This window comes from Fringilla coelebs, assembly GCF_963513975.1.
Source record: "Fringilla coelebs genome assembly, chromosome: 1".
In the NCBI taxonomy this organism is placed as follows: domain Eukaryota; kingdom Metazoa; phylum Chordata; class Aves; order Passeriformes; family Fringillidae; genus Fringilla; species Fringilla coelebs.
Window position 1 is genome coordinate 24,800,160 of NC_140028.1, and position 27,182 is coordinate 24,827,341.

The window sequence follows — 27,182 nt, forward strand, 5'->3', positions numbered from 1 at the left end:
GGAAAGAAGCTGAGGTGAGGCAGGTCCAGCTAGTTTGGGAAGTGGAAGAGGTACATGGAGAGATGTCAGCTGGGTTGAAAACAGGAGAAAAAGTAAAAAGACAAAAAGAGAAAATGAAAAAGGAGCGAGGGAGAAATGACAAAGTTGATAAATGGGAAGGGGGAAAAGGATGTGACTAATGATATGAGAAGAGTTGTTTCTGGAAAAACTGACTCGTTGAACAATGATTCACACAATAAACACCTGGAGGTTTGCCTTTTTTTCATTGGATTTACTTAGAGAAACAGCTGGCTCAAGGGCCCAGTCTCACTGCTGAGTTTCTTCTTGTGATTTTATCTGTGGCACCATGTTATGACTGTTGTAAAGCTTTAAGTGCTTCTGGACTTTGTAATGCATTGACATGGAAGACTTTTTTTGTCTCCTGCAGTTGCAACCTGTAAGCAGTTTCTCTGTGCCTGGGAAACTTTTTCAGCCAGAGGAAGATACTGGGTATGACAGGCTCACCTCTGACTTTAAATAATGGGGACATCCAATTAGGCATGCTGGGTACCTTACATCTGTGTATTTGTACTTCAAGTAATACACTGCTTGTAATTGAACTTCCAAGCAGTGACACTAGCACTTGAAAGACAAATGCTTGACTTGTTTATAGGGATTGCACTTCTGACATCATGACTTGTGTTACTCTACACTTGTCATGTGAAAGAGGACTAAAAATGTCATTAGGAATTTGTGGATGTGAATTTGGTTCTGCCACGTGAAATCTCGCTGTTTTAAAATTAGTACTTATTGTTGAAAGTACTGCTCATTCATATCCAACTGGTGCACAGTTAATCTGCATGTGGGTCACTTAAATCAACACATTTCAGAGAAAGTTAATTTCCCTCTCCTTATATTTATTTAGAAATCAACAGCAATGAGTTTTAATGCTTTATTCGAAACTGGTTTTGAGCTGTGCTCTAAAGATAACTCACTGCTAGCAGACAGCTTTGAGAGAGTCTGAATCATTCTGAGTGCAGGAGTGAATGGAGAACACTTGTGTTTTAAAGCATGCTGAAAGCATAGCCTAGAAATTTTTTCCTGGCAAGACAAACACTGATTTTGAGGGAAAAGTGTGATCTGAAACACAAATAGAAGGCCTAACTCTTCCCAGAACTGTACAACTTAGAGCTGCAATCAGTTCTAAACACTTCTTTCTTTAGATACATCATTTGGAAAATAATGTACTGCACAAATAATTTAACAGTGTTCAAGAGCAATCTGACAGACTGAGGAAATTGAAAGTAGAAGAAGTTAGACCCTGGATGAAAAATAACATTTCTCAAGACAACAAAATAAGCCTGTCCAAAACTTCTGAAATAAGCACTATATTAAAAAGTGAGATACAAAAAGCACAACATTTTAAGAGCTGCAATTAAAAAAAAAGTTGGTTTTTTTTTTAAATATATTTTATTTATTATTTGTTTTACCACTGTCCTTTACAGCCAAATTGATTTCAATTCCCTTTACTGCAGGTGTTGTAATGCAGAGACTAGTGGGGACTAGTTCCCTTGAAAGGCTGCAAACATATAACAGACGTGAAAGATGGCACAAAAGGGAAAGGAATGATTGCATCCTTTATGAGATAAGTATCTGGAAAAGGGCAGACAGACTGATTTGCCCAAAGTTACCCAAAGTAAATTTTTAGCAGAGCTCAGACAGAATTAGAACTTTCCAATATGAGGACTGATGAATTATTTTAACTCATCTGGGTCCTTCCCGTGAAAGGACCTGCTGTGAAAACAAGCCACCTTTGTGTCCAAATTCTTGTCTTCTGAATGTGAATTATTCCTGTGACTAGGCAAGTAGCAAGCATGCTCTCCACTCAAGGCCCATGCTCTCTCCACGTGCTCTCTCACAGAAAGGCTGTCCTCCAACCATGTTCTTTTCTCACAGCTTGACTGAAAAAAAACTTAAGTCAGAAAGAAAATCACAAAGGATGTAAAAATATTGTAGACTGTGAATTACCTTGGAGCTACCTTGCTTCCTTATAGGGCTGCTGCCTGCTGCCCCACCTAGTCATTAGAATCAATTGGCCTGCAGTTAATGTTTGAGCTGCTGACTATCTGAGGGCAAGTCAGAGGAACCATAAACTGGATAAGCACAAACAGACATCACCAACCTGTGCAAAGGTGGTTCCCACAGCTGAAAGAAAGAAGCATTTTTAGAGCAAAATAAGCTTTTCATGTTACAGGTAAGGGATGATCTAACTGACATTTCACTGAAAGGTTTTGAAAGCCGAAGCGGGGGTTTTGCTAGAAGATTTTCAGGCAGTGTTAGGAACTCAGCTGTCCCTGAAAAATGGATGACTGCTGTGCTAAGGCTTAGTCTGGTTTATATTTGATTTGGATCAATTTCCTCTGTTTTCTCTTTGCTGAATTTGAACATCTGAAATCAATCAACTAAAGAAAATAATATTTTTTTTTCTGTGGAACCAAATACTTGTGATTGTTACTGATCTTTAATCTCCGGGAATATTCTTTGTTCTCTGAATGTTTATTATTGAAAGTCACTGGAATATTTGTATGATGGTTATCCTAGAGATTTCTCCTCAGTCATGGGAAGCATGAGGGATTATTAGGGATATAGCACTGAGATGAAGTTAAGAAATGAAGGAGAAAATATGGCTCCAGTCCTCAACCCAGATCTCAAGCTGCTTTTAGTTAAGCTGATGCTATTCTAATCCTGAAACTGCCTGTTACTGAAAACTTTTGTATGAATCTATATATACTGGAACTCTGTTCTGAGTGACAGAGGAGGATGGATTTTGGGCTTTCGGTCCTTGGCAGTGAGATGGTTCATGAGACTTGGTAACAGTTTCCACCCAAAAATAAATGTTCAAGGACCGATCAAAACTTGCAATAGGCACCATAAATGACATAAGGAAACGATGTTTATGTTCAAAGAGAAGGGAACATCAAAGGCACTTGTCATGCAAACTGTGAAACGGCTGAATTTCCACTGCTGCATTTGGTAGTTGGATCTGGACGGGAGAACCATGACACAGCCACATTTAGCAATTAATTTGCCAGCATTTTCTGTCCCCAAAAGTAAGGTGGGATGTTTCCCCTGAAACTTTCTCCTCCCCCGGTAGGTCTTGATCCTTCTTTTTTCCCTGGATCCAGACCACGGTACCCCAGACCACCCCATACATTTTTTCCCCTCTTTTGATGGCCTCCCCTGGTACTTTTAGCCCCCTGGTGTTCCTCCACCGCTGGCTGGCAAAGGGACACCTCCAGCCATGCCTCCTCCAGAGGGACAGACAAAACCCTGCAGGGAGCCCCTGGGCACAGACTGCTGCCTGACAGGATGGAGAGGGAGCACCTTGGGCACTCTGTCCCACCTTCTGCCACAAATTAACAAGGAATTAGTTTTTTAAAGTTCCCATATGGCTGCTAAGTGTAGCAGGAACAGGCCAATATATTCAGAAGAGAGTGGCAGGAAGGGAGGGGAGAGGTTGTATAGGCAGAGGAACAGAAAGAATTTTCATAGACTGTGTAACTGGAATATCAGCAACAGTTTTGGTGTGAAGTGTCCTTCCAGGAGGTTCAAAGTGTATTCTCCTTCTGTCTGCCCTGCCTGTGCCACCTCCTCTGGCTCCAGGAGGTCTGTGAAGGACCCACTGAGGAGGCATCACAGCCAAGCATCTACAGGGGGCTCAATTTCAGCCCTTGTCTCCTGACAAATTTAATGATTTTTCTGATCACTTCTGGTTTCAAAAGTGTGTCGTATTATTTTCCTTCAGTACCCACACAGTTATCTCCAGCCCAAGGAAAGAGCCCAGTATTTCAAAGGCTGTAATTGCACACACAGTATGACACAGCTCAGAATGGGATTTGGGAGATAAACTCCTGAGCATGACCTAGAATGAGTGCTTGAGAGAACAGCAGTGTGGGTAGCAGTTTCAATATTTACAGTTCCCCTTTTTGTTCAGCCACTGAGGAAAGAAAAGAAGGGGGGGAAATGCTGTGATGGGAAGCACAAGCAGGAAGGCATCTGGAGGGAGCTGTGCCTCCACACTGTGTTCTCCCCATTGGGGGCCTCCTTGGGACAGATCTGTGGAAGGATTCCTGCAGGTGTGAGCCATATAACATGAAGCACCACTGAAGATGGCAGCACAATACACCAGCTTCACCTCCTTCCAGAACTGGCCCCATCCTATTTGTAAAAATCTGGAGGCAGTGAGGAAGTAGGATAGCATTTTGCAAAAGCCATCTAATTTTCAGGAGGATGTAACATAAACTGTGCAAGTGTGTGCTCAACATTTCTTTGAAATTTGAGGCAGAGAGTGCTCCTTGGACTTGGAAATTTTGCTTCCAGAAGCCATGTTGTTTTAAGGAGTGCAGATGCCTTAGGCTTCCATTGCCTCTGCAATCTGCAGGAAATTTTTGGAATTTGAATTTTGGGAACCAGAAGACAGACACCTCAGGACAGTCTCTGCAAGACTTTTTTGCTGTGGTTATAGCATTTCCTGTGAACATCTATACTAAAAATCATCTAAAACCAGTACATCTCCTGTAAAGCAGAAATGAGAGTGGCTTTGCAGTACAGAATCATTGTAACAATGTGGTTGCACGGCTTTTTGGTGCTCTTTGGGAGCTCTTTTGCAGTCTCACACGCTGCATCTCTTGCACCATTAGGCAGGACCTGATGGGCACAGCCTTCCTTGGCAGCCCAGGGGCACCAGTGGTCTCGTCTCTCCTGAGCAGAACTGCAGCTGCTCCTTTGGGACCGACTCCTCAGCTCCCTCCCTGCAGCTTCAGGAAAACTCATCCTTTGCCTTGTGTGCAAATAGCCTGGGCCAACTCTGTGGGGCTAAAGTGACTGTCATCTCTTTGCAGGAGCTGAAACAAAGCATATTCCAGCATGCTTAAGCTGTGTGGACTTCAATTTCTGCTCCTCATTCACGGGGTGAGTTACAGGTTTTCCTTTGTTTATCTGTGAGCAAACGGCAAAGGTTGCCTGCGAGCCTCTGAGCTCTAAACCGTGGGGTGTGCCAGCCCGCAGGTCAGGCAGCCCTGGTGCCAGCAGAGTGGCTCTAACTCTGGGTGTGTCCCAGCACACGTGTGTGTCCCCCCCAGCAAGTTAGGAAGACATCTCAATCATTAGGGAAAAAAAACTTCAAAACGCCTAGAAGGCACCAATTTACTTGTTTTGCCTCTTCTACTTCCTCTTTAGATATCACTGTTTCCAATACATGAACTTCATGCTTGAAAAGATTTAAACATACTGCAACTAATCACCCGAGAGTGAAAACATCAGTGTCATGAGTTCTGCATTAGAATCCATGTGCTGACATATTAAATGTATTCTAAGACATATAATGGCTCTTAGCTTAAACTATGCATATTAATTATGTATCCTCATTATCTGATTCCTGTGAATCCCTTTTCAGAGGCTTTTCTGGAACTGAAATGTATTAATTATGCTCTTACGTAATAAATGCAATAGATTTACTGATGTTTGTAAAGGCTACAGCAGTGGTGACTTCTACTTCACAACTGAAATTAACAGAATAGATTGAAAAAATGTATGAAATTCAAGTTCACAAAAAAATGCCTCAGAGTATGGCACACCTTGAGGAGTGCCACAGAGAGCACCTCCTTTTCCCTTCCCATTTCACAAGCTGCTGTTTGTGACAGTGCTGGCACCCCCATTGAATCCTCTCTGCAAGCATTATACCCATCTTCAGAAGATATACCAATGGATATGGAACGAGAGGTAAAGCCTCTTTCCCTTTCAAGCTCCTGAGCAGTGATTCATGCAGTAGAAATATGTTTGGAAATATTTATGGTCCATATAAAGTAGTTTTAATCAACAGAAGTGATATCGCTTACTTGTTTCACAGGCTGCACTTTGAACTTGTTGGTTTTTATAGCATCAGCCTTTGTTCATGGCAGAGAACATGATAAAGCAAAATCTGTCCATAAAATGGCCCCAGGAAAAGCCTCCAGGAGCCAGGCTGTGCCAACCTGTGTGACATGGGAATATCAGTAGCATGTCAGATTCAGGAGCCTGATATCTGGTCCCTGGCAAGGCCAGCAGTCTGCATTTTTGCAAAAATGCTAAAAGGGTATCTGCAAAAAGGTGTCTGGATGCATAACTATCAGATTGTATTTGCTGATATTCTCCTGCTGGCACTATTGTTCACTAGCATCCCTCCCTCTCCCTCCCCAGCTCTCTGATTTTCCCTTTTTCAAAAGGAGTCACAAAGCCTTGTAGGTGAGCAGGACAGCATCTCTGGCTGTTATTACGCACAATATGGAATTACTGAAACACAACTTGTGACACACACACACAGAGCAGTGCTTTAGGGTGAATTGTGCTGAACTTTGCTATGCTTTTTTCATGGGCAGAATTAAGCTTTCCCTTGGTAATATGCAGACTGTGCTTTTCTGTGAGAAATTGAATAGCTGTCCCAGCAGCAATAGGATCAAATCCAGAGGAAAAGTCATGTAGCAGAGAACTCACACTCAGCTCTGTGGTGTGGTGGACAGGGTGGCAATGGTACTTTAAATCTGTAAAGCAAAATAAATTAATTTTTACTATGGAAGAAAAGAAACTTTACATGTGCAGCCAAATAATGGAACCCTTATTCTGACAGGCAGATCCTCAGTGTTGTCAAGATAGGTGGTGAAGACAGGGAATTTGGGGAATCTTGGTCTTTCCTTTGAAGAAACAGGTTGATTATCTGAACCATAGTGTGAATTATCTTGTGTGCAAGGCCTGCCCTGAGAGGCTCATTTTTGCTTTGTTTTTTTTTTTTTTTTTTTTTGTTTGGAAGCAAGAGCAGCCCTGAAATGTCAGGACAGGAGTGTGGAGGTCTTTGGGCACTGGGGAGTGTGTGGTTAAAAACCTCATAAAAATTTGGAAGAGAAAACCCATGATGTTAGGACATTGCTAGCTGTTAGGAAGAAAACAGAGGCTGAGACAGATCTTTGTGACATTTTTGCCATCAGGTAAAAGCCAAAGATCTGAAGGACATGTTTGCTCTCTCTGTGGTTTGCATGCACATGCAATTGATGTGAAGGCGCAGGGCTCAAGTGGTTTGCCCAGATGGCTGTGGCACTGAGGGGGGTGCTGGAGGAGCCAAGGGAGGGCCACCTCATTCCCATGCAAAAAATATTTGATTTACTGGGAAAATTACAAAGGGTGCAGCCACAGCTCCTCCTCATCCCCAGGTGTGATGTTTGATTTCCAGACACACTTGTTGTCACAGGGCTTTGTGGCTCTTGGATGGGTCATGGATGGTCCCACTGAGGACACTGAGAAGATCCAGTGATGATTCTATGAATTCCCTTTTGCTCTTAGTCTACATTCATCTATTTTTTTTTCTGTTTGCTCTTGAAGGTAGATCCAATCTCATTTCATTACGTAGTGGTCAGAAAAGGGCAGGGAACAAGCCTCTGTTCTCTAATTAATTAATGAATCTCACTGCTTTTAAAAATGATGTATGCTAAAGAGCCTGGAGATGTTCAGTGCAAGCCTGGAAGAGTCTCTGCCATTAGACTGGAGCAAAACAGCTCAAGGAGGCTCCGGGCTGGGGAGCTGCTGTTTGTGTGCGGGGGCAGCAGACATCCCTCAGCTGCTTTCCTCCATCCCTCTGTCTCCCTCTCTCCCTCACAGGCTATGTGGCTTAGTCTGGAGGGCCTGAGTGTCACTGGGCCTCTGAAGGACATGAACTTCTCTGTTCAAGAAGGAGGGGGCCCACGCATCCTTCACCAGGTAATCAAGTGAATTGTGTTATCCACTCTGGTCACAAACCCCATAGCCTGCACACAGAGACCACATATGAAGTGCTGTCTCTGTGCTGGTGGGAAGAACAGTCCCTCAAGAGGATCCAAAATTAATTTTTAATTCCTCTCTCTGGGAATTCAAGAGTCTACATGCAAAGAGCAGGAGACAACCCCCTCTCAAACACATATTTAAGAGGATATCCTAAGACAGGGATTAATAAAATCAACATTCCTGGAGAATTTCTTTCCATGTAACTTGTGTCATCATTTTCCTTTGGCTCTGAGGTTTTCCTCCCAAAGCCATAACCACAGAAGGACAGATCCAGCTCCCAGGCAAATGGAGGATGTGTGTCATTTTTTTCCATTCCCATGCTCAGACAAAGCCTGTCCTAAGCAGACATTTGCTTTGGAAACAAACTGCAGTCAGGATTTCTTGCAGCATTCAGGAAACAATGTGAAAACTCCTCTGCTGTGGATCAGAAAAGAGCAGACTTGTTTGAGCAGACCCTTGGAATATCATTCTCCCAGCCAAACACACAGTTGGCAATAGATTTTAAAAGCCACAAAAAGCATGAAATTATTTTATGCTGGAAAAAAATGATTATTTTTCCCACTGTTTTTGGTTTGATTTTGTTTTTCTGTTTTGTTTTTTTTTCCCATTGTAGTTCAAACTCGAGCCACCTGCTGTGAGTTTCAGAACGTCTGGTGAAAAAGCTGGAATTATTGACATTGAGCCGAAGACAGGCATCCTGTATATCAATGGGTCTCTGGACTGGGAGACCAAACAAGTGCACCAGCTGCAGGTAAAAACTCAATGAAAAATAGGAAGGGAGAAGTATTCACATCCATCCCCTTTTGTTATAGTAGGAGAAATCTGTTGGAATCCTTTATTTTGCCTTTGTTTACAGGCAGGTTTTTAATTTTAAATATCAAGATTTGCTGGAAGACATACGGTTTTGTAGCTCTCAAAGACTGAACAGGAAAATCCTCCTTAGCAGAGGAAGGCTATGTTCAGAAAACAAAAATTGTGATGCCAACACAACCCTTTAACTCTCCTAATATGAGGGGAATACTTGACTGGAAGTAAAATCTAGCCTCATGAATGAGCTTTTTTTGTTAGCCCTGAAGGCTGATAGGGTGAATTCCATGTCTGGAGTGGAAAAGTGAACTATTGTTATAATTTAGAAAGCTTAAATACACATGGTGCCAAACTGAGATTAGCTCAGTTGGTTAGAGCATGGTGCTAATCTTGCCCAGGTTTGATCCTTCTATGGGCCATTCACTGCAGGGTTGATGATCCTTGTGGGTCACTTCCAGCTCGGAATATCCTGTGACTCTGTGAAACAGTGTGAGTGAAAGACATTTAGGCAGAGAGGCACAGATCTAACCTCTGTCAGATAACAGCAGAAAGCTGTTTGGCAGGTGCTGGGCTCTCAAGAGAGGAAAAAGCTTTGTGTGCTTGTCCTGCTATTATACCCTTTTCGTGAGGATCTCACTAGTGCAAGCACTGTTGAGAATGGAGCAGTCTTTGGGTCTCAGTGTAGCCCTCTCCTAAACCCTGTCAGAAATGGTGTTGTCTTTTTCTGAGGCACTAGCAGCTGAGAAAGAGATGATCATGAGAGGATCAGTATCTGAACAGACAAAGTACATGATGATTTTTTAGCCAGCCTTAGCAGTCTCTCTAAAGTCTATCAGTTCAGGTTTCATGGTTTCACATTCTCAGCTCTAAAGCACCCTTGGATTGGAATTAGAGAGGACAATTTCCTAGCCCCAGCAGTTAATAACCCTAAGCATGTGAATCATTTATAGACAAAAAGTGATGACAGAAAGAAAAAGTTATGCTTGGTTAGGCATAAATAATCATGATTTTATCTATTATGTGCAAACAAAATGAAGTGTGACAGATATACACTTAGTGATTTAAAGAAGGCTGGAAAATAAGTCAAATTGTGAGAAAAAAAGTCATTAGAATGAAGAATGAATTTTTCTTTACTAACCCTTATATCAGATTATTTTTCTGATTTATATTCATAATGGCAATTAGTTATAAATGCTATATTATGTTGGATTTTCTCCTTGTTTGCTAGAAAGTATATATTGCTGTTTAAAGAAAAACATGAATTCTAAGCTGTGCAAAAATACAAGTAGTCTACTGAAACTTAAGTGGGAAATTGTCCTCTGAAAGTTGTCATCAGAAGCAGGATTGGGTTATTTTGTTTTGTTGGCATTATATACTGTATATGACAAATTTTTGTCAGGGAGCTACAGTGGCAAATTTGTCCTTCTATGTGGAGCTACCCAGTGGTGGCTCTCACCAGATTGGCATGACAGTAAGAGTGACCTGGCATCTGACACCCTGATATTAATTTATGCCTTTTAACCTATCTGCATGAAAAGATTTACTTGCTGCTCCTTCTTTTTCGAATCAGGTGGAAAGTCTGGATGAGAGTGGAAAGAGAGTTAAAGGTCCATTTACTGTTACAATAAATGTGCAGGATATCAATGACAACCCACCAGAATTTAACCAGACAAAGTACTACGGAGTAGTGAGGCAGAACTCTCGTCCAGGTAACTGCCACCATAATTAAATATTATCATTAAGAGGAAGGTAGGTAACTTAGCAGGAAGGTAAAGTGGTTGCTATACAAGCTGGAAGAAGATAAGTTTTTCTTCCCACAGGGCTGTACAAAATAAGGATGAAAGCCTCTATAATATAATGAAAGGGCAAAGAGGTGACCACTATGTGGTGTAAAGGGAGGAGTGCAATCAGAAATATTTTTTATTACTTGTTATTTGCAAGTGCCACTTAACAGACAAATATTGCTGCTCTCTCCATTGCTCTGGGAAAAAAACCCAACAAAACCTTATGCTAGAAGAGATTTAAAATGTAAAGGCTACCAAAGACTGTACAGAAAGAGAAGGCCAAGACTATCTGAGTCTTTACATATCAGTGAAAGAAAATGCCAGGGTAGATATGGGGTATGTGCTTACCATGAATGATGCTTCTCAGAACATGGGCTAAACCTTAATATTTATGATTATGATTATGAATTGCAGTGATCCAGTCCAAAGGTCATGCAAGTATCAAAGAGCAGTATGTTGAGACCTACATCTTGGAAATAAAACAAAGGACTCATACAGCTGCTATTGCTGTGGTTATGGACTCAAGAAGAAACTTTTGCTAAATAATATGCATGTAAACCTCCATAGGGTCAGAAAATTATTCTGAAACATATTACTGTATATTCTTCAGTGCATCCAAGTCAAAAAGATTTTGAATGCTGCACTGGTGTGCAAAAGGTAAAAGTTGACTTATATTATTGGGTATCTCCATTTTTTTTCACTGTATGATTGTTCTTTTATTGTATCTGTGTCGCAGGTCATGCACCACTTTCATCAAGGTGCTTTTGGTTTAACTGATTTGTGTAAGACCTGCAAAGTGGCCTTAAGGAGAGATCCCAGTGAGCTGAATTCTGGGTTCAGGCACTCATGTGTGATAGATATCTCTCTGCTGATTTAACTCTGTCACCTTCTTCACCAACTGGTCACCACACCTACTGTGATCCTACTAAGCAGAGCTGGTGGAGGGTTGACCTGTGGGATGGCACACAGCAGGGTAACCTCTGCACATGGCTTCCCATGAGAGATGCATTATGGAGCAATGGTAGCTCCCCATAAGTTGCTTTCCTGGTTTGAGAGCTCTGCTCGAATGGATTATGTGTTAAGGGTCAGTCTCTTCTCTTACCACTGTTTCTTCTCCAATCCAAACAGGCAAGCCCTTCATGTATGTCCATGCCACTGACCGTGATGATCCTAAAACTCTCCATGCACAGCTGTCTTACAGCATTCTCCATCATTTTCCCAACCCTTATGACGAAATGCTTTTCCAGATTGATAATGCAACTGGAGCAATCTCACCAAGCAGGAAAGGTATGTCAAAAGATTCTTGTTTGCAAAGACCAAGCACGAGTTCTGGGATATGCATAGGAACAAAACAACAACACGGGTCTGATGCTACCTTGTGAATAAATGCAGTCAGTGGGACATACTCCACTAAAGCCCTAGTTTTGGGGAACTTGTCCCATCAAATTCAAGGGAAGCTAGTAGAAATGGAGATTGAGATCTAAAAGTACACTGAGAAGAGAGATAGATCCTCTGGCCTTCAGGACTACACTGTGTCATATCTTGGAATTAATTCTCAGCCATGAAATCTAGAAACCCAAAAGCAGTAACATGAAAAATGCAGAGAAAACTCAGCTGGACATGTGATCCAACTAAATTGCAATGATTAGAAACACTCATCTATTCTGCTGGGCTGAACAAGTGCCTAACTGGGGCGATGGCTCTTCAGTGATGCCTCTGCACAAAATGAGACCACAGCCCAGAGGCCCCATATCATTCCATGCACAGGATGCTGTTCAGAGAACCCAGAGGAAGTGGCTTGCTGAGGTTTGTCCCAAAGGACCATCTAAGGAGTACGTCTGAAGCACTTAAAGATCCACAGTGCATGTAGGAGGCAAGAGGCAGATGAGCAGCCCCCACAGCCTCTGTGTCATTTCTCTTGACTCTTTGCTCTGTCTTTAGGCTCTTATTACTTGGATCCTCAAAAGCAGGACACTTTCATACTTGTTGTCTACGTGAAGGACATGGCAGGGACGACAACGAATGCTTTTGCCAGCAGTGTTGATGTGATCATCACTGTGAAGGAGAGCCTGTGGAAAGCTCCCCCCATCATCTACATCAAAGAAAACTCAACCCAGGTCCACCCTGTCAACATCAGCAAGGTAGGGTCCTTGAGCACACTCCTGGAACTTCTCCTTGTACCACACAGTTGTTTCCTCACAACTAACTGTGAAGGCATCCCCACTGCATCCAGCACCAGGTTCTTCAGAAGGACTTTGACACCTCCCAGTCATTTTTTTAACATGGCATCCTTTGGAAATGATTGTTAGTGGAGGTCTCATTGATTTTTTGTTAGCACAAAAGTTAATAGTTTGAAGGTGACTGAGATACAGTCAATACAAACCCTAGTGACTGAACTTTGCCTTTCAGTTTGGGACCAAAATCCAGTCACGGGTCTGCCAGGCTTTGAGCAAACCAAGAGCTCTTTGGGGCTTATTTTGCAGTTAGCTTCTTTCACCTGCAGAAGAGCAGGGCAGGGGACCAGCTCCACAACAGCCCTGCTGTGGGCAGTCCCTCACACTCAGGGACGCCTGCTGTGACCGGTTTTGTATCATGCAGCACGACTGCTGCATCAAAAGTACCTTGAAAGGACTGAAATACCCTCCTTCACATCCTGCACTCCCAATATTCCTCTTTTCACAGTTCAAGCATGAAATATTTTGCTGATAACTGCAGACCAATAGCAGTGTGTACATCAGTACATATTAACTAACAGGCCAACAGCCTTTCAGAAATATTTGACTTTGAAAAATGCCTTGGCAATGACACCCCCAATGCTGTCATCCCTTGAACATGGCAGGATTCCATGGATCCTGTTCACAAGAGTAACCGGCTTGGTGCTATTCTCAGTGACAGCCCAAGGAAATCCAGAATGAAAACAGGTAGAAGGAAGACTGGCATGTAAGGGGGCACCCATTTTGGGGTTTCTTCTATATACATTTCATGTGGTAGCCAATGATTTTGCCTAGGGGAAAATGAAATGTAGTTGCTGCTATATAGAACATAAATGTTCATACTGACTCCATTAACTAACCAGTCTGTGTGTCTCATTTCATTTTAAATGTGAGGCACCCCAGAAAAGAGCCTTCCTCATCAGCTTTGATGAATGTAAAGAGAGTGCATGCACCTATTTACAGATAGGTACCAGCTATTTGTTTTCACAGAATCACAGAATCATAGAATATGCTGTATTGGAAGAGACCCATCAGGATCATCGAGTCCAACTCCTGGCCCTGTGCAGGACACCCCAAGAGTCACACCATGTGCCTGAGAGCATTGTCCAAATGCTTCTTGAACTAATGAAGGCTTGGTACTGTGACCACTTTCCTGGGGAGCCTGTTCCAGTGCCCAGCAACCCTCTGGGTGAAAAACCTTTTCTTGATATCTAACATAGACCTCCCCTGAACTGAGCTTATTCAAGCCCTGCCCCTGGTCAAGAAAGTGAAGAGATCAGTCCCACCCTTCTGCCTCCCCTCACGAGCACGTTGAGGTCTCCCCTCAGTCTCCTCCAGGCTGAACAAATCAAGTTTCCTCAACTGCTCCTACTAAGGGTTCCCCTCCAAACCCTTCACCATCCTCATGGCCCTCCTTTGGACACTCTCTAATAGCTTAATGTCTTTTTCATAATGTTGTGCCCCAAACTGCCCCCAGCACTCGAGGTGAGGCTGCCCCAGGCAGAGCAAAGCAGGACAATCCCCTCCCTTGCCCTGCTGGCCATGCTGTGCCTGATGCCTCTCAGGACAGGGTTGGCTCTCCTGGCTGCCAGGGCACTGCTGGCTCATGTTCAACTTTCCACTGACCAGGACCCCCAGGTCCCTTTCTGTGGCACTGCTCTGCAGCCTCTCGTTCCCCAGGCTATACATACAGCCAGGGTTGCTCCATCCCAGGTGCAGAATCTGTCACTTTGTTAAACTCCCTACAGCTGGTGATTGCCCATCTCTATAATTTATCAAGGTCTTTCTGCAGGGTCTCTCTGTCCTGGAGGGAGTTGGCAGCTCCTTCTAATTTAGTGCTGTTTCATTGTTCCACTTCTCTGAATTAAATAAAACAAAACAACAGGCAGGAATGGAGAGTGTTAGGAGAGGAAATCATTAATATCAAGATATTAAAATAAAAATGCTTTTTTCCTCATAATCACTATTTATCTCCATATCACCAAATCCTTTTATAAAAAGGTACATGTTGCATCCCATCTGGGCAGATGGAGGAACTGTGATAAAGCTTGTGTGCTTCAGCACACAATTCAGAGAGCAGAGGTGGATTATCAGTCTGATTTTCTGCAGTTCATCCTGAGAGCCCGCCAAACTGTTAATTTTCTGGTTTATGAAGCTAACAGGAATGCAATTGTTTCTGTTTGTGGTCCAGAAATAATCCCTGTTAAATCTCACTCTACACTTCTGACTTCCTATCCTGACTTATTTTTTGGGTTTTTTTTTTAGGTGCAGTCGAATGAACCAGGTGTAATTTATGGCATTTTTGAAAAAGAAAAGCTGCCAAGGCTCCCATTTTCCATCAGTGAGAATGGGGATATTTATGTGACCCAACCATTGGACAGGGAAGAAAAGGATACTGTAAGTAAACACAGAAAACTTCACTGATGGCAGAGAGCACAGCAGGAAGCTGACTATTGGTGTGGGAGTAAATATGAGAAAGCTCAGCAGAAAGGAAGGGGGACAGGGAAGGCGAGAATAGATAAAAGTTTTGTTCCTTGTCACTTCTGTTTGGAAATGATGTGATGTATGTGAAAGTTCATCCACCTATTCTACTGTAAAGAGGCTTCAGGTTCTTACCCTAGAGTGGGTCTGGCAGTAGCAATCACTGCCCACAGCATATGCACAATGCATAGCATGGACCAGCTGTGGCAGGGCTGTGGGTGCACGAGTAAGAGGCACGTGGTGGGAAGTGTGGAGTGAAGGAGATCTGGAGGTTTCAGATCTACTTCAGACCTTGGGGACCACAGATTTTAAAATCCTTTGAGAACTCAGCCCTCAGAAGCTAAGGGGTGATGGAAAAGTTCTGATTTAAACAGAGAGAAAATACTGAGCAAACTCATGAGAGGATATTTCATATTCCCATAGTTACATACTAAAATGCAAAATATTGTCACAGTGGACATTCAAACCATCTAATTTTTACATTCTTGTTGCAGTATACATTCTTTGTGGTGTCAAAAGATAACACGGGAGAACTGGTGGACAAGCCTCTGCAAATTCACATTATTGTGGAAGACATCAACGACAATCCTCCTGTGTGTCAGCAGGACCTCACCATAATTGAAGTTCAAGAAAATGAAAAGGGAGGTAAGAAAAGAACTTCTGTTAATTTTTTATACACCTCAGTGTATTCCTGTTGTTTCCAGCTGTGTGTGAATGAAGCTAGAAATTCTAATCCCAAAGATTAAAACATGGCAGTTCCAGGGAAATATTTTCCTGTGCAAATAGCCCTCCTGTTTTCCCTTCAATAATTCCTGTGGGAAGGATTTCAAGAACCTGAGAAGGACAGACCCAAAACACCTACTTTTAAATGCTGTTTTATTTAAAATATAAAATGGCATTTTCCCACAACCACAGATTTGGATAATTGCTTAGACTGTGCAAAGAAAAACACCTCTTTTATTACCAATACAAGAAATACTGTTCTTAAAATGGTATGAGCCCATTTTCCCTCATTGAGCTGCAACTCCAGCATAATGCCTCTGACTTCAACAGACCACTACAAAAATCTTCCAATGTCTTGGCATCAGTTATTTGGTTTCAGGACTCAAGAGTCTGCTGTTACAGTCTTTTGGACTGCCCTGACCCCAAACCAGTATGTTGGGATGCTAAAGCAAAAACTCCCAGAAGTGAAAGGATTGCATGTCCATTGAAGTGTTTTCCATACAGCTGTATTTTTATTGCCCCTCTACCCTTTGCACTGGTATTGCTGCTGTCCCTGTGTACTTCTGTGGAGACACAGAACTGCTGCATTCTGTCTGACCCCCTCTCTGCTCCGCTACAGGCAGTAACATCGGCACTGTGTTTGCTACGGACATGGATGCGAAGGACACCCTTAACTCTCGTCTGCATTTCCAAATCCAAAGTCAGGAACCTGAATATCCCTCAAATAACCTCTTTTATATTCAGCAAGACACTGGGGCTTTGCAGTTGACTGGCCGTTCCTTAAGCAAGCGTGATTCAGCCAAGTATTCCTTGAAGGTGCGGGTGACAGATCCACGTAAGTAATGCCTGCTCTTACACATTGGAATCACTCTGTCCACGCTGGCATGGCTTGTGTTCAGTGTCTATGGGATGTGGGGAGACAAGGAGGATTTGCTGAATAGGCAGTAGCACTGAGAGCTGTCTTGCTCTGGCCTGGTACTTGTCCTGTTCTTGAGATGCAGGGAGATTAATCATGAATCATAATGCAAGCATGGAAGGGAACCAGCTCTAGGACAGAGTGTGGCTAAATTGGGAAGCTGTTAACAAGCACTTCAGAAAGAGATTTCCTTCCACAGGGGAAAAAAATGAAGAGATCATGATTGTGGTTTTCCCCCAGATCTTTCAAAGGGACTTAACTGAAAAAAAAAAAAATCAAGAAATTAAACACAGCTGCTCAGACAGTCCAGATAATATTTTAAAACATTAAGAGAATATTAAGCTGAAATTAAACTTCAAAAATTATCTTGTCCCTTATGTAAATTGTCATGAGTCCTTTGTGATTCACTGAATGGAAAGGAAATCAAATTTCATACCAAAGCTTAAAGCTTTGTGCTGGAATTCTTATAGTGAGGCAAAACTTGTGAAGGAAAGAACTGGCATGGAAGGATGTCTGTAAACAAAATGGCATCATTTTAGCAGATGATGGAAAACCTTCCAGAGGGAGGAAGCTGGTGATTTGTCTTGGATGCTTATTTGAATTCCATCCAAACAATGTGGTTTAGAATTTTCCTTAACTTTCAGCTCATGAGGCATGTTTGTAAAACACTAAAATCCATCTATATATGGATATATTACGGTTCTAAAATCACAGCCTGCCATTGCTATGGGTGCCCCCTGCTCAGGCAGTGATTAGATTGACATGAATCTGAAGTCTGCCTGTAACAAAACTGGGGGTGCTGCCTGATGACCAAGAGGACAAGGGAGTGTTAACAACCCAGGGTTTACTTTTTGACATGGAAAAGTGATACTGAGACAGCTAACACAATTCATAGCTGTCATCATCCTGGTAAATAGATATGGTTTTAAAAAGTGAGGGAAATGAGACAGGATGGGACAGTGCTGGAAAAATTGGGAAGATCAATGGTAAGACAGAGAGTGAGGTTGTCATTGACTAAGAGGTATCTGAGGTAAGTGCTTCTCTCAACTTAGTGCTTAGATTGGGCAATCTGGCAATGCTCACTTTTGCTCACAGTGAACCCTTCTAGAGGAGAATTATTTTTGGCAGAAAGGCTGCTGTGACGTTGTTTGTTTCTTTCCATGCAGAATTCGAAACAATCTGTAATGTGGAAGTACATGTCATTGACATCAATGATGAAATTCCCATCTTTAAAAATTCAGATGTGAGTATTTTTAACACCATTTTGGATCTTCCAGTAACTTTTGACAAGGGTTTGAGCATATCTTCAATGTCTATAGGATGTCAGCAAGAAACTACCATTTACAGAAGAAGTAACAGAGTAACTACTAGTAAAAATAAAGGTTAAATATTGCTGCAAGTCTGCAGATAAACTGCAACCAGACAGCTGGACAGTAAACAAAGGGACAGACTAACAGCTAATTATGAAATTTAAGGTAATTTGCTCAGTGGAAAACTGTACAGAAAGACATTTTTCTATTAAAGTAGTTTATTCCAAAATGCAAATTCTGAAGGGAAAGGGGAAGAAAAAGCTTTAAAATTAATCAAACAGCTAAATTGAAAAAAAAGCTGGCATCTCCCAAATACCTTTCCAGACACAGCACTAGTGTGCCCAAAACAGCCAGAAGGTAAATGGGAATCAAAAACCCTATGTGGTTTGGCCAGAAACAGTGGTCCAGTGATCCATGCCCAAACCTGCTTCCAGGATGGCTGTCAGGCTCTTGCCTTTTCTCTGGTGCAGGTGCTGGCATCTGGCAGAGACCTGCAGACATTTCATGACTCCTGCCTGATGGCTCAAGCCTCCTGGCAGACACTGGAGGGGCTGAAGCACTTACACAGAGGTGTCCCAGCTCCCACCACTCCTGCAGGCCATGTAGGTGTCTGGCCTGTCAGGCATAGTTGTCCTTTCAGGGAAGCTGTGTTGGGTTTTGGGCTTTGCAGACTGCATTGCCCAGCTCTCAGCTGGTGGCAAGGTCAGCACAGTCTCATGCAGACAAGGTGCCTGCAGAGCAGGTTTTACACCATCTCACCTCAAGGTCTTGGTCCAGGACCTGGTCTCAAGGTGAGGCTTCTGGGCAAGGGCACACATTAAAGAGTCAGAAGAGCTGGGATGCCAATGCAATAACCTATGGTGCATGAAGCAATCAGATATTTAACAGTGAGGGGCCAGGGTGCTCACAGTGTACAGAGAAGCTGTACTATCCCTTCTGCACAACCATGGGCTGGTTTCCACAGAGGAGCTGAAGATTTGGGACTGGTGCTGTACTAGTAGCATTGACACAGATCCCATCACCTACGAGAAATGCGTGGCTAAAGAGCTTCCCTCCTTTGTGTGGCTGCTGTGGGTTAAAATATATCCACACACGTGGGCCACAAGCTTGTGGTTGTGCTGAAGTTCTTATCCACAAATGGTTGTGCTGAAGTTCTTATCCACAAATGGTATGCCATGTTTCAAGGACACCTCTCTCTCTTCAGTATGGCAGTGTGACTCTGGCAGAAGATATCCCAATAGGAAGTGTGATATTACAAATTGAAGCAACTGATGGAGATGAACCTGCCACAGGGAGCTCCCTCATCATTTACCAAGTGAAGGAAGGTGATCCAAACAACACGTTCATCATAGAGACAGACTCCGAAACAAACCGAGGGTTTATCAGGATTAACAAGGTAAATAGATGGATTTTATTCTTCTCCTTTAGTGTTATTTATTTGTCATACACAGTAACTGCCCTGGTAATGATTTATGAGGAGGGTGTTGACTGGTGGTAGGTAGGGACACCCTAAGCATGGTGCAGCCTGCAGGAGGCTCCACTTTTGGACCCAGGCTCTGTGCCTGTGCAGTGCTCACCCACACCTCTCCTCTTGCCTTTGTGCTCTCACCACCAGCAGCAGCTCCCTCCACTGGCTCTGCTTCTGGCTGCTTCTCCAGAAGAGCAGGTTCTGGCCAATGAAGTAGGTCTTTATGCACCATAATGACTAAAAAATTACATTATTTGAGTGATTTTGCAGCAGCATTTCTGGACAAGAAAAAGCCAGCTAATGCTTCCATGGGCTGTGGTGGTAGTGGTGGGCTGTGATGGGGCAGATTCTCCCCCCTGCAGTTGCTCTGGCCATTAGTGGCCCTTGCAAAGCAAGGTGCAAGTGTAGCCAGCATGTCTCAATGTCAGCATGGAGACGCAGCTTGTTCCTGGAGAGGGGAACATTAACTGTGCCCAAGCCAAGGACAGCTTGTGCTGCACTAGGTGATACAGCCCATGTGCTGAATGCTGGAGACAGGAATAAAAGGAACACTTTTTGCTGCACCCATGAATTTCAGTAACAAAACACCTCTCCCTTCTAAATGACCCTTCTCAAAGGTGCTTGGACCATGGCTCCAGAAAGCTATCACTCATTTTCCAGGGGGTGCCGTACTGTGTGCCTCCAGCTCGTGTGCTGCCACCAGGCCAAGTGCAGGCAGAGGAATTGTCTTCAGCATCAGCCTCAGCCTCGTTTTTTCCCAAGGAGGCAGTTGTGAGAAACTCTGTAGTGTAACAACCCTTGCATGACTTTTGGCACCCGGAGGTCGTTTGAGGCCTTCTCATACAGAGCTATAAATACTATTTCTGTAAACAGGATATTGTTATTAAACTTAGTCGGGCAGGTGGCAACATTATTAGAAAATGCAGTTGCTGAGGAGGCCTCTAAACAGGCATATGGTTTCATTTAAATGGACCATTCCCAGTGTTGTTTTCTCCTGACAGCTCTCCTTTATTTTGCCTGTATTTGGGACGCAGTCTCCTCCTTGAGGAGAGGGGGACTTTTTAGTTTCTCATTGGAGCTCCCCACAGCAGCAGAGCCATTGCTTCAAGAACCTTTTTTTTTTTCCTAATTCATCCAGGCTCTTGATTTTGAAACAATGCCTGTGTACAACCTGGTGATCAACGCCACAAACCCCGAGCCGCTGGTGGAAGGCGTGGAGTACAACGCGAGCTCTCTTACCACGTTAAAAGTTTCTGTGACAAATGTGGATGAGCCACCTGCTTTCAGGAAGCCAGTGTACAAAACAGAAGTGTCTGAAGACATTCCTGTCAATACCTTGGTCCTGACAGTGGAGGCCTATGATCCTGAGGGGGATTCTGTACGGTAAAAAAGAGTGACTGAGATTAATTAATCTAATTTAGAGTTTGAAAAATTGTTCTAAAGGATGTGAAAGGAAAATATGCCCAATACTTGGAAAAATACATGGAAAAATACTGTTTTAACAGAAGTCTTATCTCCTAGTAGAAGGTGGATGTGTGGTGGGGTAGGGGCCAGCGACCCACCTGCACCTGGGTAGTACTTTTCTGACCAGATTTCTCTCTCTGATGTGACCAACATTAGCCTTGAAACAGGAACCCACAAGGGAAGCAGGCTAATTTATATCTCCAGGAAAAAGGTAGAGCTGGACTGAGAATAACAAGGTTCTATGTCTATAATGCCTTTATCAAAAAAATAAGGCATATACTGTGTACTCCTGAACCAATTGAAGAGTAGCTGCTTTTCATGTCACACAGAAAACAACCAAAATGCACAATCTCAACTTTTTCTCCACCAAAATATGCATCCTCAAGTCTACAACTGAAAAAGAATTCATTTTCTTTCCTGGCTGTCAGAGATGACACATCTCTTTCTATTGTGGATGCAAAGCTCTGTGCAAGACAACTCCCATGCTGTGTTGTGTGGTGTAAATGTACCTTACACAGCAGAGTCAGAGAGAGGAGTTATTTGTGACTTTTGCTGTACAATTCCCAGCTGGAATTCTGAGCAGATCAACTCAAAATAAACAGTTCTTCAAATTTAACTAAAATTCAGCAAAACACCGAGTGGTTAATGGAGTTGCACAATGTGACTCTCAGGCCTCCTGTGGGTTCTTATTCCCAGAGATTTCTCATCTGGCTTTCTACTTGTCCCTAACTTTTGGGAACTTATCATGTTTGGCCTTTTGTCAAGCTAGTTTGAAAGTGAGCCACATAGTCCAGAAGCTCTGGGGGATGATGACAGAGACACATGACAGGAATTTAGCTATACATAAACCACATTTCTGCTGAAAATAGGTTAAAGGGCATAAAATAAAAAGAATGAAAAGTAGAAGATGTACAAGCATGCTGTTTCTAGTGTAAAGGGTACTGAAAGAACAAAAACATTGAATGAGAAGGTCTGGTCACTTCTACTCAAGCAAGTTCCTGTGCTTTAACTGGGTCATATGTTCATGGTTAAATTTGTGTAAGTAAATACCCTGGGACCTTGGTGATTTTTTTAAATGATGGTATAATGCAATTATATGGTGGTGCTTAAAGCACACTCTATTCCAAGGCTGCCCCAATGCTAGTAACAGGCTGCTCCAGACTGCCAGAAGATAATCACCATAGTTCTCCATGGTGTCCTGGTCCCTTCTTGGTCCACAGTCGGGTTCCTGGCTGCACTGGCCCCTCTGTCCCTCAGCCCTTGGCTTGTGCCCCCATCAGAAGCAACATGTGGGAGATGCGATGGGCTGAGATGGGCATGGGGTTTGGACAAATCACACTTCTGGACTAAAAGCTCAGTGCCATCCCAGGTTCCCCATTTAGAAGGAAAGTGGAATTGCAAGCACACAGGCTACAACAGAGATGGCATTTCTGTAGTTCTGCTCTCACTCTTATTCTGGGTGATTTTGGCCTCTCTTCTGTCTCCTCTGTCTGTGTCTCCTGGTTGGCTGTAGTATTGTAGTACTGTGACACTTCCAAGAACCCTCTCTTTGAGTACAACTGTAATCAAGTTTCTTACATAAAGTCAGCAAAGAAGTATTTGCTTTGTGGGAATTTTTTCCCAATTTGGAACAGTATATATGACTTTTCTTCCCCCCCTATTTCTTTCCAAAGATACGCCTTGGAAGGTGACGTGAGAAATTGGCTGAGAATTGACTCAGCTACTGGGCAGGTATACACTGCTTCCCCTTTGGATCGAGAAACTGAAGAAATATACTCAATAGAGGTTGTTGTATCAGAGCTAAGTAAGTGATTAAACAACTAAATATACACACAGAGGAATCCCCTGTCCTTACTCTTTTATGAGGAATTGTCATACCTACCATGACTAAACCCATGAAAAGTAATGGAACATGTAATCTCAGCTATACATCCTGTAGGGTATCCCTAGAAGCATATATTTCTTAAGTATTTAACTTTATTGAAGAAATCTTGATGCTGTTGATAACAAGGATTAAAATAGCTTTCATGAAGTTTGGTATGGTCTTATATTTGTTTGAATCACATGACATATAGAGAAGATTCAAAATTTTTCACTGTTTTCAGTGTCAATATTTTCTGCCGCTTTTTTCTCTACAGCTATGAAGATCTTACTCTTTCTCCTAGGTATGGTTAGGCTTCCTGAAAACATACTCAGAGAGTATGTTTGTAACTTTCTACAGAATTTCATTTTGTTATAATTAAAACAAATACTCTGTCAGGTCTGAAATATATCAGGACTTCTAGTTCCAGCCATTAAATCTTTCAATTTTGGCTTGTGTTTTCTGCATATAGAAGAGGGGTGGGAAACTCAGGGCATTTCATGCTTAAGAGTGTTCCAAAGAGCACTGGTCATTTTGGATGTGACTGCTTGCCAGACATGATGGATATGACAGATTACTAGATATGGTCTGCCTCCCTTCCCTTGCTAGCAATCTGTAGATAGCAAGAGCTGGTGTAAATAAACAATGCTCATTAAAAAGAAGTGGCAGCTACCACAAATCCCTCAGGACCTCCTGACACCTTGTTTCTGCCACCTCTAGACAGAACACCACCTTTCACTGCCTATCTGATGGTGTACCTCTGTGACAGCTGCAAATGCAACAGCCCAGAGTGTAAATCCAAGATGTGCATGTAACTTTGCATTCTGTTAAACTCGACAGATAATGCAGCTCAGAAATCCAAAGCGTTCTTGGTTCTCCACTTGAATGATGTGAATGACAACTACCCACAAATAGCTACGGATTATCCTACTTTCTTCTGCTACCCGGTCAGTGGAGGAGAGAGAACTCTCATTCAAGCTACTGATGCTGATGAACAATTATTTTATTCAAAATTTACTTTCTCCCTTGCGGATGAGATGAATGCAAGAAATAATTGGGAAATCTCAAAATTCAATGGTAAGCTGATTCATCCTTTCTTACAATGATAGGGGAGTCACTCGGTACTCTGGTGAATATGAAGAATTACAGAATTCCTTTTCACTGCTATTATTGCATAACCAGTGTTCCACATAGAAAAAAAATTGGGTTGTTGAGAACACCAAAGTCATTAATTACTTTTTGCAAGAGGTAAAACCCAGTATGTTGCAAGCTATAATTTCATGAGTCTTTTTGATAGAAGAAGCATGTAAGTATGAAATACATGTGTGTTTAACAAACACAATTCACTCCTGAAAAAGAAATAGAGCAGTTTGCAAACTGGACATTTCTGACATTTCATGCAAAAGGAAGTCCTGCCTCACAGTGAATGGAGCTTTTTGAAGGGGACAGTAAACACATGAATAAGTACTTGGCTGATAGAGTCTGTCTGAATTAATAAGACATGTTTGATGAATTGTCCCACTAGAGAAAGCTGGGTTGCCACAAATTTAAAGTTATGAAAGAATAAATAATAATTTAAAATTCTGGACTTGGAGTAAACAGTCAGCTCTTGCAGTGAAGGGAGTTCATATGTGGTTTTCCAAAGGTTTTTTGCTGGGATCTGCATAACTCAATATATATGGATGTGCAATGAGGAGGCAAAGTTTACTCATTATACAAGGTTATTTGAATAGGAACCAAGCGTGAAGAATTTCAGAACATTCTTCCAAGACTGAGCTGGTTGAACAATAAAATTCCCAGGTGCTAGTGAACCCTGGACTCCCAAATTCATTTTTGAAATCATGGGTGCTGAGCTGGCCATTATGAATCAGGAAGGAGAACTGTGAGCAGTTCCATGGAAATGCGAGATCAGCAGTATTCAAATAAACAGGTCAAATATTGAGGATTACCAGGAAACAACCAGAGAAGAAACCTGAGGGCATCATTATGCCCCTGTATAAATCCATAATTTCTTCAAGCTTTGAACTCCAGCCTCTCTATCGCTATCATAAAAATGCAGTGTAACTGGAAACAGGTTTAGATAGGGTGACAAGGATAAGCAGAGTTATAGAATGGCCTGATATAAGGAAGTGTATAGGAGTAGTAAAGTAAGTTACTACTTTTAATCTTGGAAGACAGTAGGGAAAGAATGCAATAGAGTGATATAAAATTATGAATGCTGTGGTCAGCGTGGCCAAGGGTTCATCCTTTGCTCTCTCTTCCAGTGCACAAACCCGGGACCCTCAATTGAAGCTTGTGGAGTTATTTACAGTGCAGATAGAATGAGGAGGTAGCTGACTTGGGAACTTGCTGTCTCAGGGTGTTGTCTGTGCAGAAATTTTCTACAAGTTCAAAGCAAGAAATTATATCTTGCTCAAGAAGTTCTTGAGCTGAAAATGTTTAAAGTGTGAGAGGGAGGAGGAAATAAAATACATGCTTGCTTTTTCATCGTAATCTCCATTTATTCTGGAGACAAGATGCTTACATCCAAAGATCTTTGATCTGATCCCAATGGCTATTAATATCTTTTCCAGCTTTTAAAGAGTCTTAGATGTGACAGTGTAAGTTCACTAGAAGGGCGGTCTGTCCTACATTTCCTTGGGAACAATTTAAGCTGGTAGTGGTCTCTATGAGTATAGGGGACTACTCCAGCTTTAGATGGGGTGCTATCAGTGTAGCACTACCCAAGGTCAGATTTGGCCTGGTGTAGAAATTGGGAAGGAAATTTTATAGTCATATTATGCTGAAGGCCAGACTGGGCTTCTAGGTATTCCCTTTTTACTTAACGTCTGCAAACTAATGAGATCCTGGAAGACATTGAGGAAAACAGAAATTACTATCATATGCAAAGCAGCCTTAAAAAACAAAAGATCACTGGCAGCTGGTATGAATGCTGAACTTTCTTTCTTGTGCTGACATGAGTGTCCCATTTCCTACTTACAGCTACTCATGCTTACCTGTCCCTGAAACATGGTAACTTTGAAGAGAAGGTGTATGATGTTCCAATAATACTTAATGACAATGGAAAACCGCCTTTGGAAAACAAAGTGAATCATAAAGGTATTCTATGCACAGAACTATTATCTTCAAGACAGCATTTATAAATAACCAAATGTGACTACTAAACTTCTCATTAACCTCGTGGCAATTCCTGTTGCAGTAAGCATCTGCAAGTGTTCCACTGAAAATTCGTGTTTCATCGAAATAGACCGTCAGCACTCCTGGCCAACCGCTGGGCAGGCGATTGGGATTCTGCTGGCGGTCCTGATCATCATCGGTAAGTCACTTCTTCCTGCCTGATGTGAAGGCAGGACTCTGAGATATGATGGTGCTGCTGCATTTCTGACACCAATTCACTTGTTGGGTGAAGACTTGTCAAGCATGTTGCAGAATGAGTGAAAGAGGAAAGATCCCATGATTCTGTATCATGGTGGCTGCAAACTTCTAAGGTTTTGGTTGTAAGAAAAACATCCAATGGCACAAGCAGCTAGGACAGAAGAAACAGCTGAACTTGTAGCATAGTGTCATTTCATTGCTACTTACTGCCCTTTGCCTGTCAGGGAGGGGATTTGAGCTTTGTCTTGGGCATCCAGACTATAGTGAAAATACTGAAGCTTCCTTCTTATGGTACCTGTACCTTTAGCTTATAGTCATCATTTTATTCTCCTATTTGAGCTTTGTAGGTTTACAGCTTTCATATTCATTCTAACACTGATAAAGAGGAAATAAACGTATATACAGTATAATGAGCTCATCATGATTTTAAAAGATCAAATGATTTTATATATATATATATATATGTATGTGTATGTGCATGTGCATGTGTATATATATATATATATATATATATATATATCTAAGCTGCATCTCAAGACAAACATACAGATCCCTGCTCAGAGTGGGGGGAGGGGGGCCAAAATAGACACTTTTCCATCTGGTCAGACCCTAAAGGAAAAGTTTTCTTTTGAGGGAAGGCCTCTGAGCCCCAAGGCATCTGATCCTGCCCAGCACTGCCTTGGGTTGATGCTCTTGGTCCCATGCTGCACAGTCCTTCCTCAAAGCTGCTTCTGTTCAAGAGGTAGAGCATGGTGGATATTACAGGGCAGTGTCATGGCCCTTGCTGGAACATCTTTTCAGAAAGTTTACTCTTCCCTTAACAGACAAACACTCTCTGTTTTTCAGGTGCTATTTTAGCGGGGGTGTTTTGGCACATGAGACGCAAAGAGAAAAATGAAAAGAGCAATCCCAAGGATGCAAAAGATAATGCTGAACTCAACAGACTGACTTAA

The 27,182-nt window shown here is 42.4% G+C and overlaps 1 protein-coding gene across 1 annotated transcript; it reads left to right on the plus strand.

Annotated features, from left to right (window-relative positions):
• Positions 1–4,905: 4,905 nt before the first annotated feature.
• CDH17 (cadherin 17) lies at positions 4,906–27,182 on the plus strand (the record flags this gene model as incomplete). Its single annotated transcript, XM_084221728.1, has 17 exons — positions 4,906–4,950; positions 7,666–7,764; positions 8,441–8,578; positions 10,205–10,343; positions 11,547–11,705; positions 12,360–12,559; positions 14,897–15,028; positions 15,607–15,757; positions 16,455–16,670; positions 17,918–17,994; positions 19,266–19,457; positions 20,668–20,912; positions 22,667–22,797; positions 23,695–23,931; positions 25,837–25,953; positions 26,054–26,170; positions 27,076–27,182. 17 exons carry the CDS (start codon positions 4,906–4,908, stop codon positions 27,180–27,182), a joined length of 2,502 nt encoding a protein of 833 aa, XP_084077854.1.